This window comes from Suncus etruscus, chromosome 7 (genome assembly GCF_024139225.1).
Source record: "Suncus etruscus isolate mSunEtr1 chromosome 7, mSunEtr1.pri.cur, whole genome shotgun sequence".
In the NCBI taxonomy this organism is placed as follows: Eukaryota; Metazoa; Chordata; class Mammalia; order Eulipotyphla; family Soricidae; genus Suncus; species Suncus etruscus.
In genome coordinates, this window is record NC_064854.1 from 35,089,361 (window position 1) to 35,108,064 (window position 18,704).

Genomic DNA, 18,704 nt, shown 5'->3' on the forward strand with positions numbered 1-18,704 from the left:
CAGGAAGGCGTTTATTACAGAAAATAAAACATGTTCATTTTCTTAAGCTACATATCAACTTTATCGAGTAGAAGTCAGTGCAAATGCCCCCACTGGATTTTTACTTTATTCTTATTTTATTTTGGTTTTGGACTACAACCAACAGTGCTCAGAGCTGACTCTTGGCTGGGCTCAGGGGATCACAGAAGGTACCAGGGACCAAATCTACGTTGGCTATGCACAACCAAGTGCCTTACCATTACCCATCTCTCCAGCCTGTGAAGGCTTTATTCTGTATAAAAAGCTGACAGGCATGACTATATTTTAACAAACTTTTTATGTGAGATATTCTACCTTAGTCTTTAAAAATAAGAAAATGTGAATTGAAGGTATAATTCAACTACTAATGGTTATTCCAAGGTAACAAGGAGAAAAATTTCCCTCACTCCCTTCCTCTCTCTCTTCTTTCCTCCCTCTTTTTTTTCCCCAACCCTCTCCCCTTGTGTCTCACTTTCTCACACACTATTTGGTTAGTTAGTTGTTTTGGGAAGACCACATCTGGCTGTGCTCAGAGCTTACTCCTGGCTCAGCTCAGGGATCATTCCTGGTGGCTGTGGGGAACTAGCTGGGGGTGCTGGGGATTGCCAGAGTTGTTCATATGCAAAGAAAAACACCCTATTCAGAATACTACTGCTCTGGTTCCACAGTGGCATTTTAGTATTCTAGTTCTATTCTAGCTGAAGTAAAAACATAGTTATTAAATAGCTATGTAGTAATTTAGAGGCAATGGCTTTATTTTAAGGTAACATAATGTGTCTCATTTAATAGCCAATATCATCTTTGTATTAACTTCTGCAACATTTATTTTTAACCAGCTCTACCTGTTAGGTATTATATAAATGCCTTGCATTAAAAGAAAGCATATTAATGTACTCACCAGGCCATTATACTGAGTTCATTAAAGCTCAAAGGTTCTGAGTGTCCTTTACACAAAAAGGCAAAATGGGGCACAGAGGAGTTTTAGCATGTGTCAGGATGACCCTGGCATGAGCATGGGCACCCAGCAGAGCATCTCCTAAGTGTTCAGCTCTCACTATACTTACTTATTTTTGGGTATGATTCATTTGTAGGACTCACCTTTTAAGATGTCTAAAAAGAACCTGCATCGTTTCTTGATTTGGCTTTGGCAACTGTTTGATAAGGTCCTTAACAGCAGAAACTCGCTGTCTCGGTTCTTGTTCTGGGGAGAAAAAAGGGTAACAACTAGAGATTTTGCAAAAACTGGAAGCAGTGGCAGTTTGGTAACACATAGATTTGGTAATACACAGTGACCTCTGGTGGTCATGTTAAAATTTTCTGGAGTAAAACAATCCCTTGAAAACACTTGTTTCCATTAAGATCAAACAGAAAGTACAAGCTTCCTCTATTCAGGATTTTAAGATCCTTATTTTTTTTTTCAATCTGGGGGAAAAAATCATGATATACTTACTAATTGCATTAACAAAATCATTAAAATGATTAAATGTAAAAAGAGGTTCTGGTAATTCTCGAAAAAACATTTTGAGGGCTCCAGTGATGACATGAATATCTTCCCATTTACTGTCGTTTAAGTCCAATTTCTCATCTGAAAAGCAGGGGCAGCAAAACATTTTTTTTAAATTACATCACATCAATTTTAATAACTATAAGTTATTAATCTGAATTTAACTATAGAGGATGATCTTACCATGATTAACTGCAAATCTCAGCTTCTGGATCACAGCGAGGTTACCACTTACTCTGTAAATGCCATCCACATCCAAACCTAAAGCAAAAATTGTTTTTTATGTCAAACGTTTTGCAGTTTCGAAACATGCACACACGTTTCAGGATTCTTAATAATGTTGCCCCATAATCAAACTCGCAAATACCTTTCCCTCTCTGTGTCTTTTTCATAGGCTTGGCAGGCAAAACAAAGTTGGAGATTCACTTAGAATTTTATTAATAAACAGCAGTAACTCTACTTTGGTTACTGTATAAACTGTGGGACATCTCAAGGGAATCATTTCATTAAATTTGAAATACTAACTTTTAGTATTTTAGGGGCTCTGGGGTTATTCCTGGCACTGTGCTCAGAAATGACTTGTGGAGGTGCTCCAGGAACTATATGGGATACCATGGGTGGAACCCAGGTGGGCTGCATGTAAGGCAAGTGCCCTACTACCTCTCCTTTTCTTGAAATACTATTATCTTAAACTCCAGCAGACATTTGGGGATAGTTCAAAAAGTAAAGGAGTATAATATATGAAATCAATACATTGTTGTATATAATTTTACAAGGCACATTCAATATAATTTTACAGTACAATTAAGACACCCACTTAAAAGTGTGTCAGGGAACCAAATTTGCTAAAGTAACTGCAGTGATAGTAACTTCAGATTGTACTGAGGTATTGCCTAGTCTATCTTAGTACAGGGGAAGGAAAGAAAGTATGTCATTTAGTCAGAGTTGGCTCAAAGGGAAGATTGTGCTTTGAATGTGCTTTGCCTTGCCTGATCCCCAGCACCACCAGGGATGACGCCTGATCATTGAACCGGGAGTAGTACCCAAACACAGCTGCATGTGGCCCAAAAACAAAAATGACCTGATCACTGTAAATGCTCATAATAAATTTATTACTAAGCAGAGACTAAAATAACAATTGATAATTAGGAGTTTACTGATTTCTTTCACATGTAGCATACAATCATTAGTTTGCTAGAAAATTTTGCATTAAAGGGATTTGTTTACATACTTCATGGTTGAAATTTAAGTTACAAAATGTCATCCTCATTTATATTAAGAGAAGCAGTAAACAAAATCTATCTTCTACACTGCCTATTCATTCCCTAATAAAGCCTCTTTCACAATCACCACCTTCTTCACTTCAAGCAAATGCCATTTCTAAATGAATTCAAAGGAGACCATAATTAATGAAAACTAATAGATGTCTACAAAGGTTTTAGTTTGAAACAGACACAAACCTAAGTTTTTTTGCAAATAAGGTGGCTCTGTCTCAACATTTGATCACTCTTGGTTGAACTAGTTTGTCATGAAAATTCTTCAATTCTGGAGCCAGAGCGATAGCACAGTGGTAGGTGTTTGCCTGGCACACAGCTGATCCAGGAAGGACCTAGGTTTGATCCCCAGCATCCCATATGGTCCCCCAAGCCAGGAGCGATTTCTGAGCACATAGCCATGAGTAACCTCTGAGCATCACCGGGTGTGGCTCCTTCCCAAAAAATACTTTAATTCTGATGGCACAACAAGGGGTTGGTTGATTAGTGGGATTAGTTCATTGGTGGGATTAGTACTGAAAGATAAGCCTCAAACTCAACTATCAATAATTTTGTAAACCACGGTTCTTTAATTAATTAAAAAGATTTTTTAATACAATATTGAAAAGAATTTAACTTCCTTACCATATTGTTCAACATGCTCAATGCATAACTTCACAAACTTCGGGACTGTGCCATTCTCTCTCTGACACAAACTGGCAATATTGCATCCAAATACCTGGTCTGAAAAAAGATTTATTTTATTTATATATTTTTAAAAATAAATTACCTTATTAAAATTCAGGTCACAAAATAACACAACGATTGCATAACAGACAATAAATAGTGCAGCCAAGGGACCAGGGCAATAGCTCAAAGGTTTAGAGAACTTGTTTTATATAGAGAAACCTCAGGTTCAATGCCCAGCACCGCAAGGCCCCTGAGCACTGCTGGGAGAGATTTCAAAGCACTGAGCTAGGAAAAGCCCTCAGCAGTACCAAGTGTGATTCTGGTAAAAGAGAAAAAAAGATCACACCCCAAGCACTGATGTCCATGTCATACACCTTAAATGTTTTGCACTGTGCAAGTTCTTCCACTTCATTTTAAAAGCATTCCTTCCTAACTGAACTGCATGAACACTTCCCATGACAATCTTCTTTCTATTGCCTTCACAGCCACCAATCTGACCCAAATATAGCTTCTTCCTATCACTCTTAGTATTGTTTTCTTTTTCCAGCTGAGAGAGAAAGGGATGATTCATTGGACATGCTACATTCAGGCTGTCAAGAATAGAACTAGGCTAGAATGTTGGGCCCAGAGCAAAGGACTTAAAGGGACTGTTTTGGTATGAGCAAGGAGGGTCTATCTCTCAAAGGTGGTAGCAGGAATCAGATGATGATGTGTTCCAGATCCAGCAAGATGAACTCGAAACTACATGCATGTTAGTTTGTACTAAGTCCACGGTCTCAGCTATTCTTTCCTTCTGTTTTTGTGGCCTTACACAGTGCAGAACTGAGCAGTTTACTTGGCTCTTCACTTCAACTTTTGTGCTTCAGCCTGTGCATTTCCTTCTTCCTCCATTTAGCTCTCCTGCTGCAGAAGTTTCTAAGATGGTGCTGCAGTTGAAAACTCACTCCTGGTCTTAATAAGGCATCATCTCTTCAGAAAAAATCCCCTGACCACTCTTGAGATGACTCCCATTTCAGTCACTTTTCACTATTGATAGTGTCTTCATATTAATCATCATTTTCTATTTTTACACTTATACTTCTAAAATATAATTTGGGTAGCGGATTTGGACCATACTGAGCAGTGTTCCGGAGTTTTACCTGACTGTCTCAAGAGAATCCTGATGCTGCTTAAGAAACCACATGCTATGTCAAGGCTCGAACCAGTGTCAGCTACATGCAAGGCAAATGCCTCAGATCCTGGACTACCTTTACTATTTTTCTGATCTATAACATAAGAGGGGCCACCCCCAGTGGTACCAGTACTGGGACAAGGCTATGAAATGTATAGATCTAGCCCAAGCATATGAGCAATGTACATCAACATACTGGGCATGTGACTCCATCACCTCAGCTATCACCCTGGTCCCTCATTACTCTTGTAAGAATGATACTCAGAACACAGACTCATGCTAGCACTCAGTAAATATTAAAAAACTAGAGCAAGCATGTACATGTATGTACATGTATAGTGCTAATACTTGATATTACAAAATGCATTTTTCAATAATTACTTTCTTGGGGCAAAAGTGAAAGTACAGTGGCTAGGGCGCTTGCTTTATATGTGGCACATTTGGGTTCGATGCCTGGCACCCCATATGGTCCTGAGCCCACCAGGAATAATTCCTGAGTGCAGAGCCAGAATTATATCTTGAGCATCACCAGGTATGGCTCCAAAACTAAACAATAAGCTACCATATTAGTATTTGTGCTTATGTCAACCTATATTCCAAAATGATGTGCCAGGACTAAATCTTTAGAAAAAATGTTACTTGTGGGGCCGGCAAGGTGGCACTAAAGGTAAGGTGTCTGCCTTGCAAGCGCTAGCCAAGGAAGGACTGCGGTTCGATCCCCCAGTGTCCCATATGGTCCCCCCCAAGCTAGGGGCAATTTCTGAGTGCTTAGCCAGGAGTAACCTCTGAGCATCAAAAGGGTGTGGCCCGAAAAAAAAAATGTTAAAGAGACACATTTTATATTGCTCAGGTTTATTTCTCAATGAAAAGGCCTGGGGAACAAATTAACAGCAGTTTCTATTATTTATCTTGTAAACTTAAAAAAAAACACGCTCTAAAGTCCTTGATAGATCCATATGCATTATCTGGAATATTATAGGACTCCTAATTTTAATCACTTAATTAGCTGAACTCTTCCTAGAAGTTTTAAGTATCTTTTTAATGAAAGCTTTTTGTAAATTTTAATTTATATGCTTAGCAAACAGATGTTCAGGAATTATCCTTTTTAGAAGCTTCATAATCAAATATATGATATATGCAATGTATCACAGCATGATCATTGCAGACTTTATATCAAATTCATTTGCAAAAAGGTGGGCTGTGACCATTACATGAAGCTTTTTTATTTGCCTACTGCATACAAACAGACCAAATCATATATAGTGATATGTCATATATTGTCTTTGCTGTAATCTGAAGAAATGTCACATTAGAAAGCTTGATTGTCTCAAGTCACTTTTCGAAAGCTTGACTGAAACCTGCTTATACGTGAATATATTTACACATATGTGATTTTACTTTACACTTTAATCAGAAAGAAGCCTGTTTGTAAATGAATTAACAAATATAGAGGTAAAGGCAAATAACCCAGAATAAAACGTTATTAATTAACCTCAATTAAACTCTTCATGAATATTTGAAAAAATCAAATTTAATCACCTTAATATATTTTAATAACAAAATCTAATAACTTTAGAATAAAAGTGATTTTACTGTTTAGGATTTTTTCATTCTTAATTTAGAAGGTATTAATTATCAATATGGGGCTAAGTTCATTATTAGAAGCATCATGACCTACCTTTAATGTAACCTTTCTCACGAACAGCTTGCAGAGTGGGCCGTCGAGTAAGAAACTTCTTTAAATTTTTCTTGGTTTTCTTCTGTTCTGAGGAATCTATGCTAGACATTTTCATGGCTTAAAGACAGAAAGATGTTAAGTATCTCATAAAATAAAAACTCCTTTGGTAAGTTAACCTCACATGTAAAAGTCATAGTACAAAATAAATCAAACACATTTTTTCTTTGGTATAAAGTAATATAAAACTTTCTTTAGCTTATGTAACCAAAACAGCCATAAACGATTCTAATTTATCATCATTATTTCCTAAATATTACTATTCACCTTTGACTCTACATCAGTTTGAGAAGGTAAAATTCTAAACTTAATTACATTCAGACAATCCAAAAGGAGGCTGGAGATAGCACAGCAGGTAAGACATTTGCCTTGCACATAACCAACCTAGGTAAAATCCCTGGCATCCCATATAATTCCCGAAGATGGCTAGTAGTAATTTCTGAGCACAGAGCTACAAAGAACCCAAGTGCTACCAGTGTGACACAAAATAAAACAAATTAAAAAAAACATAGGTGGGGCCCGGAGAGATAGCACAGCAGCATTTGCCTTGCAAGCAGCTGATCCAGGACCAAAGGTGGTTGGTTCAAATCCCGGTGTCCCATATGGTCCCCCGTGCCTGCCGGAAGCTATTTCTGAGCAGACAGCCAGGAGTAACCCCTGAGCACCGCCGGGTGTGGCCCAAAAACCAAAAAAAAAAAAAAAAAAAAAAAAAACAAAACCATAGGTGGGCTGGAGGGATGGCATGGAGGTAGGGCGTTTACCTGGCATGCAGAAGGATGGTGGTTCGAATCCCAGCATCCCATATGGTCCTCCGAGCCTGCCAGGAGTAACCCCTGAACGCTACCAGGTGTGACCCAAAAACAAAAACAAAACTAAACAAAATCCATAGGTTCAATCCCTGGCACTCCACATGGTTCTCCAAGCCCGGCTAGGAGTGGATCGCAGAGCCAGGAGTCAGCCCTGAGCACCAATGGATGTGGCCCCAAAACAAAGCTATAAAACATAAAAATCCTTATCCTCGCTGACCAAAGACTATCTCTCTCCATATATAGATATGCACATATATATCACGATTATCTGTATGTTGCATCTTATAAGGAATTAGGAATGGAAAATATTCTATATTATCTTTAAGACTATCTTTAAGTTACAATATTGAAAACTTGTAAAATTTCGCTTCTCTAAAATGTTTGGAAGCATAAAAAATGTATCAGTAAAATAGTCCTATTATGCACAGCAAAACAATAGTAGGCTGACCAGTTCACTAGAATGTGGGCCAATAGAAACAGAACCGAATCTCTATAATCATTCAATATTTGGAAACTAAAATTTTTCAGCTAAATGTAGATTTACTGAAACAGATATAACAAATTTTAGAGCTCAAAGGTGAATCCATATAAATAGTGGACTGTTAGGAATGTGATTTAAATGAAAGTCCAGGCTTTCACAATGGCATACTAGGCAGGGAGGACCTGGGCAGTCCCAGCTGCCCCTCCTAAGACCTTCCCTAGGGCACAGGTGGCTGCCAGGTGTCCAAGGACAGTAAAATATACCCTATGACTTCTGACTTCTTGTAACAGAAGATTTGGGGCTGGAGCCATAGCACAGTGGATCGGGCATTTGACTTGCACACAGCTGACCCAAGTTCAATCCCCAGCATTCCATGTGTCCACCAAGCCTGACAAGAGTTTTCTGAGAAGAGCCAGGAATAACCCAAGTGCCATCAGATGTGGCCCCCAAAAAAACAAAACTAAGGAGATTCTGAAATTTTAAGAATTATGTATTTGCAAACAAAGCTCAGCTTCCTAAAAGACTCAACAGAAGAGCATTCTAACATTTTTTTCTCTTAGAAGTGTCACAGTAGCTTGATATCATAGGATGCAGTAGAGGAGAAATTGAAACACAGAACACGGCTATCTAATCTACGAGTTTTCACCTAACACTGAGGAGCCACTTAGGTTTTGTGTATTTATTTTAAAAATCTGAGGAGCTATGAGAGAAAAAGACAACACAAAGTATTAGAAATACAGGGAAGAACTTACAACGAAGTTTTTTAGGCTCCTTATGTTCTTTTTCTTTATCATGCTTTTCTATTCCTGGCGAATCTGGGATCTCCTCTTCAAAAGCTTCATCTTTTTCACCTGTCTATTGAATAGACATTTCCCAAACGTGTGTTACTTTTTATATCACAGAAGATGTACTAGCATAATTATCAGATGACTGGTAATTGATTCTTCAGAAGGATTTTTTGGAAAACTAATTATACAGTATACATGACTTATATATAGCTAATAAATTGTAATAAAAATATTGTTTCCGAGGCTGAAGCTATAACACAAAGGGTAGGGCAATTGCCTTAAATGCAGCTGACCTGGATTCACTCCCAAAGCCCCATATGGTTCTCTTGTGTACTACCAGGCCTGAATTTAAAGCCAGGAGTAAATACTGAGCATCTTTGATATGGCCCCCAAACAGAAAAGCTTTAAAAATAAGGTTTTTTAAATTTCATTAATCTCATCTGAATTTCAAAATCAACAATATCTGCTAATTCCTTAGGTATAAGACCTCTCAACAATAATGGTTTATCTTAATTTGTTTTGATCAATAGTATATGACTGGGAAGAGTTTTTAAAGGTCAGCTACAATCTATTACAAAAGAATATGATAAAACTATATTCTGAGTCACAACATATGATAAACTAGCCAAAGGAACACTGGGCACTTCAAGGGTTAATCATGACATAGATTCCTGGATGTCTGAAGTTAAAAGTAACCCTCTAGTTCATATAAAAAGGCAAACTTTTATCACTTTTTATACCGCATTTGCCGGCGTATAAGACGACCCACCAATTTTGCAGTTAAAACATAGGTTTAGGCCTATATTCGCTGTATCAGACAGAACGTTCCTGTGCTGCATGTGTTCCCGTGCTCATGTACCACAGTGAGCCAATCACAACAAGCAAAGGTTCAAAGGTTATACTGTAAGAGACTTCCTCTCTGACTCTGGCCAATCTGAGCAGGCTTTTGACAGTGTAAATTCGGGCCAGAACATTGTTTAATTTGCATGCATAAAAAGCCTGCTTGGATTGGCTGTTAGAGAGGCGGTCTGAGCAGCTTCGCAGTGATTGGTGCAGGATCGAGTTGGAAAATTCGTTTTGTGGCAATATTCAAACAATTTTCGTATAGCGGCATATTGAAACATTTTTCGGGATATACTCGGCGTATGAGACGACTCCCGATTTTCGGTTGACATTTTTTTTTTTGTTTCAAAAGTCGTCTTCTACGCCGGAAAATACGGTATGTTTAATAAAAATGATTAGGTTCTAAAAATTAAAGGCCCTTTCCCCCCCATTCTTTATTAACTCTAGAATTAATTTTTGTGTACAGAATAAAGGCTGCCATTTCTTCTTGAACTGGCCAATTTTCTCACTTTCTATATTAGATCTAGAAGAAGTAGTCAGAGAACATTTAGAAACAGAACCTGTTTCTGGTTTCTTTATTCTGTTCCCTAGACCTGAGTATCTATTCCAGTTTGGACATCGCCATTTCTGAACTGAAGGAGCTTCTTTGAAAAAAATTATATTGGAAGTATTGTGATTCAGAAAGTTCTTCATAGTTTGGTTTCAGACATACAATGTATCAGGGCCAATTCCACTATCCATGTTGATCTCCCTGTACTAATGTTCCGAGTCTATCCCATGTCACCAGCCCCTGCAGCCTGCCAGCGTTATAGGCCCACTTTAAGTTTTGATTGTTAAAGTTTGGGTTTCATGATTTCATTGTTGTTAACTAGCATGAATATTCAGTACTGTTCTTTCTTAACACCACCAATGCACCTGAGACCTCTTGGCCCCTGTTCCCCATTCTTTCATATTTGTGTTTTTCCTCCTCCACTCAATTTCTTTCCTTCTCACTATACTCTGGGCCTACAATGTTCTAAATACCATATATAAGTGATATGATTCTGTATTTATCCTTCATTTGGTTTCACTTCATTTAAAAAGACTCAATATCATATGCTTTGGATAATAATCTTTATCAATGTATAAAATGTGTTCTATGTATATGTGTTGTATAAAATTATATTCTACCATTCAGTAGATAGAATATAATTATTTAGCCCAAATTATTATTTACCATGTAGAAATTTTTAATTTGATGTAGCCTTCTTTGTTTTTGATATTATTTTCATTTTAAACAGCTTTGAAATTCAGACATTCTGCCTATAATTTCCCCAATGTATTTTATGGATAGTCTATTTCTCAAGAAAATTATTTATTTATGTTTTTGCTTGTTTGTTTTCATTTGTTTTAAGATCACAAACAATGATATTCAGAGCTGACTCTTGGTTGATTCGGGGGATCAAACCTATGTCAGCCACATACAACACAACTGTACTGTATCTCTGGCCTCAATTCTCATGATTTTTAATCCACTAGAAATTAAATATTTTTGTTTGTTTTGGGCCATACCTAGTGATGCACAGGGGTTACTCCTGGCTGAGGGGACCATATGGGATAATCGAATCGTGGTCCATCCTAGGTCAGATGCATGCAGGGCAAACATCCTACTGCTGTGCAACCACTCCAGTCCCAGGAATTAAATTTTTGTACGATGTGACATATTATTTTTGCATGTGATTATCCAGTTTTCTCAGCACCATTTGGGTTAAAGAGTTTTCTTACCCTACTTCATGCATTCTGTATATCTAAATTTACATCTAGGATATCAATTCTAATCCATTGGTTAGACAGTCTCTCTTTTACAGTACCTTGCTGTTTTGATTTATGATTTAAAATCTGGAAATGCCACATCCTTCTTTCTCAAACTGTCTTTAGCAGAGAATTTGTTACTCTATACAAATTTTAATAGTGTTATATCTGTGGAATTTTGTCAAAGATTGCTTTGAATCAATATATACATTGGGTTGAATGGTTATTTTAACAATGCAATTTCTTCTATATTTGAATTAGAATGATTTTTTATTTTTTGATATTATTTTTTAAGGTTTTGGGTTTTTTGTTTGTTTTTTTTTTGTATCTTTAAATACCGTGATTGGTGTTTAAACCAAGAGCTGTTAAACCCAAACCATAGTTGGGTTTCAATCACAAAAATAACACTCCCTCCCTTCATTAGTGCAACATTCCCACTACCAATGTACCCCTTCTCTCTCCATCCACACCTCCTGCCTGTATTCGAGACAGGCATTCTCCTTATCTCACTCATTAACATTGTCACAGTTGTTAGTGTTCTAACTGCACTCACATCATGAACCTGTCCTTCCAGCTCTCATCTCTGGGCATTATTACAATAATGTCTTTTATTTTTCTTAAAACCCATAGATAAGTGGGACTATTCTGTGTGTGTGTGTCTCTCTCCCTCTGACTTATTTCATTTAGCATAATAGTTTCCATGTCCATCCATGTATAAGAAAATTTCATGACTTCATCTCTCCTGACAGCTGCATAAAATTCCATTGTGTATAATGTACCACAGTTTCTTTAGTCACTCATCTGTTGAAGGGCATCTTGGTTGTTTCCAGAGTCTGGCTATTATAAATAGCTGCAATGAACATATGTGTGAGGAAGGGATTTTTGTATTGCATTTTTGTGTTCCTAGGGTATATCTCTAGGAATGGTATATCTGGATCATATGGGAGTAAATTTTCAGTTTTTTGAGGAACCTCCATATTGTTTTCCATAAAGGCTGGAATAGACGGCATTCCTACCAGTGAACTGAGAGTTCCTTTCTCCCCACGTCCCCAGCAGCACTTTTTGTTCTTATTCTTTGTGATGTGTGCCAGTCTCTGTGCATGAGATGGTACCTCATTGTTGTTTTAATTTGCATCTTCCTGATAATGATGTGAAATATTTTTTCATGTGCCTTTTGGCCATTTGTGTGTCTTCTTTGAGAAATTGTTCATTTCTTCTCCCCATTTTTTGATGGTGTTGCTTTTTTCTTGTGAAGTTCTGTCAGTAACTTGTATTTCTTAGATATTAGCCCCTTGTCTGATGGGTATTGAGTGAATAGTTTCTCCCATTCTTTGGGTGGCTTTTGTATCCTAAGCACTATTTCCTTTGAAGTGCAGAAGCATCTCAGCTTAACATAGTCCCGTGTCTGTTTATCTGTTTCCATTTGTATGGAGAGAGCTATTTCTGCCTTGAAGATGCCTTTAGTCTCAATGTCAAGGAGTGTTTTATCTATGTGTCATTCAATATACCATATGACTTTCGGTCTGATATCCAGGTCTTTAATCCATTTGGAGTTGACCTTTGTGCCTGGTGTTAAATGGAGGTTTGAGTTCACTTTTTTCCAAGTGGCTGACCAGTTGCTTCAACACTACTTGTTAAGAGGCTTGATCCATTTTGCAGTTCTTGCCCTTTTATCAAAGATTGATTGTATAACTGGGGTACATTGCTTTGAATCTATATATACATTGGGTTGAATGATTACTTAGCAATGCAATTTCTTCTATATTTGAATTAGAATGATTTTATATTTTGATGATATTTTCTAAAAAAAAAAAAAAAAAAAAGGCTCAATATATGGTCTTCCAGACAACACAAAGGAGTAGAGAGCCTGCTGTTCACTATGGAGTATCTGGTCAACTGCTAGCACTGCACAGAGTTCTGCTGAACTCCAAGAGTAAGCCTCGAGTACTGCACAGAATAGCCGCATCATTAGCCCTAACCTGATGCTGTAGCCCGCCTCACAAACTCTCAACACAGTACAGCAAGTGCCTCTACTTTTTTTCTTCAGGATTCTCTTCGATATTCTTGCCCTCTGGACTTCTATGTTAACTTTAGAATAGGCTTGTGGAGTCAGCGAGATAGTTCCAAAGACTGGAAGACTTTATCTGCATGCCAGGACCCTACATTAAGCCCCTGACTTTGCATGGACCCCAGTGTCGCTTAGGTTACTGAGTATCGAAGCCAGAAATAGCACTGCCCAAGTGTGAACTCAAAACTAAAATAAAGTAAGGCTGTCAGGTTCCATCGAAAAACCAACTAGGATTCTAAATGAGGTTTTAAAATCCTCTTTCTGTAATTCTAATATATATGAATAAAAATCCAAACTACATTTTTAAATCCTTGAATCCACATGTGATAAACTTCTCCTTTAGTTAGGTTTTCTTCAATCTCTCAATAAAGTTTTGTAATTTTTCTGATAAAATTTATATATTTCTCTGTATGTTTACCCTAAGTATCTTTGACACTTTGAAAATAGAGTATATTTTTAAGTTTTAGAGTCAATAATCTTCCTAGCTCTTTATTGGGTTATATTCTCTAATCCTATAGGTCTCAAAGCAAAACCCAAAGTGAAAAAAATAACAACCTTTCTATTAAAGGCCTTTGCTATGCCCTAACTAGATTAATTTTCTCCCTTTTTTTGTGTTTTTACAAGGGCTGGAGATAGTCCAGTGACTATCTGACAAGTCCAGGCTTGTCTGGCATCTGGCTGACTTGGGTTCTATCCTTGGCACCACATATGGTCCTCCAAACAGCGCAAGGAGTGATTATTGAGTGCAGATCCAGGAGCAACTCTCGTGCACCGCACGGTATGATCCAAAACCAAAAATTATGTTGTACATTCCTTTCTCGTATGATCATAAAACTGATCACATTTCATTATTTTAACTTTTTATTGTCTTCACTAATCTTCTGACTACAAGCTCCACAGAGAAAGGTGTAGCACCTGGTTGTGTGATGCTATATCCTTCCTGTGTAAGACATTCATACATTTGTTCATACAATTCATACGTTGTTAAATCCAAGTGTACTTAGTTTGAAGTGCACAGATTATATGATTTAGAGCTGAAAATCAACATTGAGGGGCCAGAGAGATAGCATGGAGGTAAGGCGTTTGCCTTTCATGCAGCAGGACGGTGGTTCGAATCCCAGCATCCCATATGGTCCCCCGAACCTGCCAGGAGTGATTTCTGAGTGTGAAACCAGGAATGATCCCTGAGCACTGCCGGGTGTGATCCAAAAACAAACAAACAAATAAAAATAAACATTGAGTAGAAATGAAAGTATATTTTAAGAGTTAAGACTGGGCTCAGGATGTTTATTGTTAATAGGAATCACAGTAAGTTTCTGAGAAAAAAAGAATCATAAAACTGACCTTAAATTAGGATGCTCAGTATATCTGTGGCAATACAGAATGAACTGGTTGGGGGTGGAATTAAGTAAGGGACACTATGCTCAGTGTAATTTTGAGGAAGTTTTCTCTGGTGAAACATGCTGTGCATGTATGAAGCTGTGGGTTTGATCCCTAGCACCATAGCAAACAAAACAAAAACAATAGTACCTAAGTATTTAGGAGATTGCTTTTATTTCATTATGAAAATTTAAATGCCACTATGTGGTATCAGGAATGAATGGAAAGAGACAAGATTTGAGAAAATCACAACACTCAATAAATTGTAAAGGAAGATCTTATCCAGAAGGAGATGAATAATGTGCCAGGAGAGATAAAGTAGAAATACTCAGATTCCAACTCTGGGTAGTATTAAATTTCATAAATGGTAAAATTTTAGAACTTAATGAGCACTTACTTAGAAATAACCACATCCAATTGCTCTCTTTTATTAGCAGGAAAAATGGTAGTCCAAAGGTAGGATGCCTTGGTAAGACCACAATCTTTATGATTTACAAACTTCCTGAAAGATACTGTCTCTACTAAAGCCTGTGAATCCTGATTTTTTAGTCCCCAGTTAATTTAAAACAAGAATCTGAAGAGATATTACAGTAGGCAGGTTGTTTGCTTTGCTTGTAGCAGACTTGGGTTCCAAACCCTATATAGTCCCAGAGAGCTCTTGTTAGGAGTAATACTAAGCACAGAACCAGGAGTAAGCCCTGAGTACTATCAGATGACAAAATAATGCTCAGAAGTTATTCCTGGCTCTAGACTTAGGAATTACTCCTGATGGTGTATAGGGTACTATATAGGATATTGGGGATTGAACCCAGGTAAGACACATGCAAGGCAAGTGCCTTTCCTGCTGTACTATTGCTCGACTTCTAAGTATTTTAATTTTAACAAATTAGAAATCAGTGTGATAGCTTTCATTTCTACTGTTGACCATGGTTTCTAAGAGAAACCTTGTTTCCTATGGTGAGGGGAAAGAATACAGTCAGCAAAAGTATAGCTAATATGTTTATTACTGCTCATATGAATACAGAGTTAGAAAATAAAGCTGAGTGCTGGTTTTTATGTTTGTTTTCCACCCTCCCTCTTTGACCCCCCCCCCTTCTCCACCTGCCCCCCCAAAAAGGAAAAGAAATTAGAAGTTCTTTTTGGTTTCTATAATAAGAATAGATTTATCAGGAACATGTGGGTACTGAGCACCAGCTGGCTGGAAGCAGCAAGAAGAAGTGAAGAACAACCAGTTAAGAACAAATGCTAAACATTTCCTTCAAATATCTGCCTGGGACCTGCCTTCAGCAAATTTTGCCCCCCAACTACTTATTTGGGGCAGGAGCAATAGAACAATAATTTGCTTTGCATGTAGCCAACCTGAGTTCGATCCCCAACATTTTATATAGTTCCCAGGAATAATTACTGAGTGCAGAGACAGGAGTAACCACTGAGCAGCTCCAAAAGCAACAAAAACAAAAAAGAAAATTTCTTTCTTGAACCATGTCACGTAAAAATTATTTTAAATTACACTAACTGTAGCATTATACAAATGAGAACATTAAATCTTTTACCATCTTCTGGAAATTATTAGATTGATCACTGTTTTTTCTATTTCAGATACCATATGAATAGTGTTTTCTCACATTTGAATTGGAAACAACATAAACAACTGGTTAAATAACCAAAAGTGAAACAGCTCCAAAGTTTAAAAACACAAAACAAAACAAAAACACTCAAATTGAACACATACCTGATTACTGATAGTGTTACTGATAACTTTAAACCAATCGTTGATAATAGAATCATTATCAGACTGAATTAGCAGCTCTGTTCCTTGGCGGGTTTTCAGCTTTATAGAAGAAGAAAAGATTAGATGTCATTTATAGAGAGAGTGATCAAAATTTAAAATACTACACTATGACTGAATCATTTTAGTATCAAGTGATATTATTTGAACTCTTATAGAACATGGAGTATTTCTCACAATCAACTCTAGGTGATAAATTTAGTTTTTTCAACTTTTTTATATAAAAGACCTAGAGCATGATAAAATCTAGTACACTTAATGATTAAAATAATTAGTCTGGGGCTGAGGAGATGGTTCAAAGGGCTAGAGCACATACTTATTATATACAGCAGCGCATGGTTTGACTCCTGACACAACACTTAAGTACCAAGCCAGGAATATTCTGAGTACTGGGTATGGCCAAAAAAAATACAAAATAAAAACAAAAATAAAAATAGAACAAAAAAATATTAAGTTTGGGGTTGGAAAGACAGCGGGCAGGAATTTTGCCTTGCAGGCAGCTGACCAAATACCCCAAATGGTCCTCCAGACCTGTCAGGAGTGATCCTGAGGACAGAGCAAGGAATAAGGCCTGAATACCACTGGGTGTGGCCCAAAATCCAAACAAAACAACATCAAAAAATTAATTCAAGGGGCTACCCTGAGCACTGCCGGGTGTGACCCAAAAACCAAAGTAAGAAAAAAGAAAGTTCAAGGGCCAGGGAGATAGCACCAGCGGTAGGACATTTACCTTGCACGCAACCACCCAGGGACGGGCCCGGGTTCAATCCCTGGCAGTTCCTCCAGCCTGCCAAAAGTGATTTCTGAGCACAGAACCAGGAGTAACCCCTGAGCATGTCAGGTGTGACCCAAACCGCACCCCCAAAAGGAAGTTCAAGTATCAAAGCAAAACTTGAATTCAATCTATGATGTTCTTAACATAAATCTGAGAGAATTTTTTGTTAAAATTATAAACTATGATAAAAATATAAACAAGAATATATAGTGAGACTTTATTTTTCAGATAATAGTTAAAAGCAATGATTTTATAGGAAGACAGAGACAATAAATATCACACCCTTATTGAAACAGCATTACTAAATGCTACTAACATATACAGAAATAAAAAAATAAAGTGTTGGGCCCGGAGAGATAGCACAGCGGCGTTTGCCTTGCAAGCAGCCAATCCAGGACTAAAGGTGGTTGGTTCGAATCCCGGCATCCCATATGGTCCCCCGTGCCTACCAGGAGCTATTTCTGAGCAGACAGCCAGGAGTAACCCCTGGCCATCGCCGGGTGTGGCCCAAAAACCAAAAAAAAAAAAAAAAATGTTTGAGGGGCCGGAGACATAGCACAGTGGTAAGGTCTTTGCCTTAGACACAGAGGGACGGTGGTTCGAATCCCAGCATCCCATATGGTCCCCCGTGCCTGCCAGGAGCTATTTCTGAGCAGACAGCCAGGAGTAACCCCTGAGCAACGCCGGGTGTGGCCCAAAAAAACAAAAAAACAAAAAAAAAAAGTGTTAATTATGGCTGACTACAGATATGATGAAGCATCCTATATGATTGAAATAACCAATTAACCTACAACCTAACAGTTATTACACTTGACTGAGGAAAAATTTTAAGATTATTGGAGAAAATATTTTTTCCATTTCCTGGTTGGTAACTGATATTTTCTTCTTCTTCAGAGTAACATATGGCAATATTTCCAAAACAACATTCTTGAAACATATTCCTCAAATATAATTTCCAAAATAATGTTTGAAAAAAAAAAAGTATTCCTAGGCCTGGAGAGTTAGTACAGTGACTAGGGTCTGTTTTATATGTGGCCAACCCAGGTTCAATCCCTAGCATCCATATGGTCACCAGAGCTCACCAGGAGTGATCCCTGTGATTAGTCAGAGCCAGGAGAAATTCCTGAAATTCCTGAACATTACCAAGTGTAGCCAAAAAAAACCAAAAACAAAACCAAAAAAAAAACCTAAAAAAAAAGAAAAAAAGATATTTCTCAGGGGCTGGGTAGAACCTTTGCTTTGCATGTGGCCAACCCTGATACCCTGATTAATCCCTGGCAGGAGTAACTCCTACGTGCAGAGCCAGGACTAAAGCTCTGAGCATAGGAGTGAGTGAGTGAGTGAGTGAGTGTGTTTGTGTGTGTATAGAAAGAGAGAGGGGGAGGGAGAGGTAAAAGAGGGAGAGAAAAATGAGAGGGAGAAGAGAGAAGAGAGAGAGAACTGGTTTTTAGTGAAATAACATGGGGAGGGAGGAGGGACAGAAAGGAGAACTGGGACAATAGTGGAAGGAAGGAAGGAAGGAAGGAAGGAAGGAAGGAAGGAAGGAAGGAAGGAAGGAAGGAAGGAAGGAAGGAAGGAAGGAAGGAAGGAAGGAAGGAAGGAAGGAAGG

The 18,704-nt window shown here is 37.7% G+C and overlaps 1 protein-coding gene and 1 pseudogene across 3 annotated transcripts in view; one reads left to right on the top strand and one right to left on the bottom strand.

The window, feature by feature from the left end:
* Positions 1 to 18,704, bottom strand: part of ARHGAP12 (Rho GTPase activating protein 12) — a 128,974-nt gene that overhangs the window by 2,477 nt on the left and 107,793 nt on the right. For all 3 annotated transcript variants that reach the window (XM_049777162.1, XM_049777163.1, XM_049777161.1), the window contains 7 exons: positions 16,264 to 16,362; positions 8,414 to 8,516; positions 6,315 to 6,431; positions 3,421 to 3,519; positions 1,706 to 1,783; positions 1,469 to 1,603; positions 1,117 to 1,219 (listed from right to left, as the gene is read on the bottom strand). In XM_049777162.1, coding sequence (XP_049633119.1) covers positions 1,117 to 1,219; positions 1,469 to 1,603; positions 1,706 to 1,783; positions 3,421 to 3,519; positions 6,315 to 6,431; positions 8,414 to 8,516; positions 16,264 to 16,362 — 734 coding nt within the window. The remainder of the gene's footprint in view (positions 1 to 1,116; positions 1,220 to 1,468; positions 1,604 to 1,705; positions 1,784 to 3,420; positions 3,520 to 6,314; positions 6,432 to 8,413; positions 8,517 to 16,263; positions 16,363 to 18,704) is intronic.
* On the top strand, positions 2,297 to 2,436 carry LOC126014607 (uncharacterized; annotated as a pseudogene).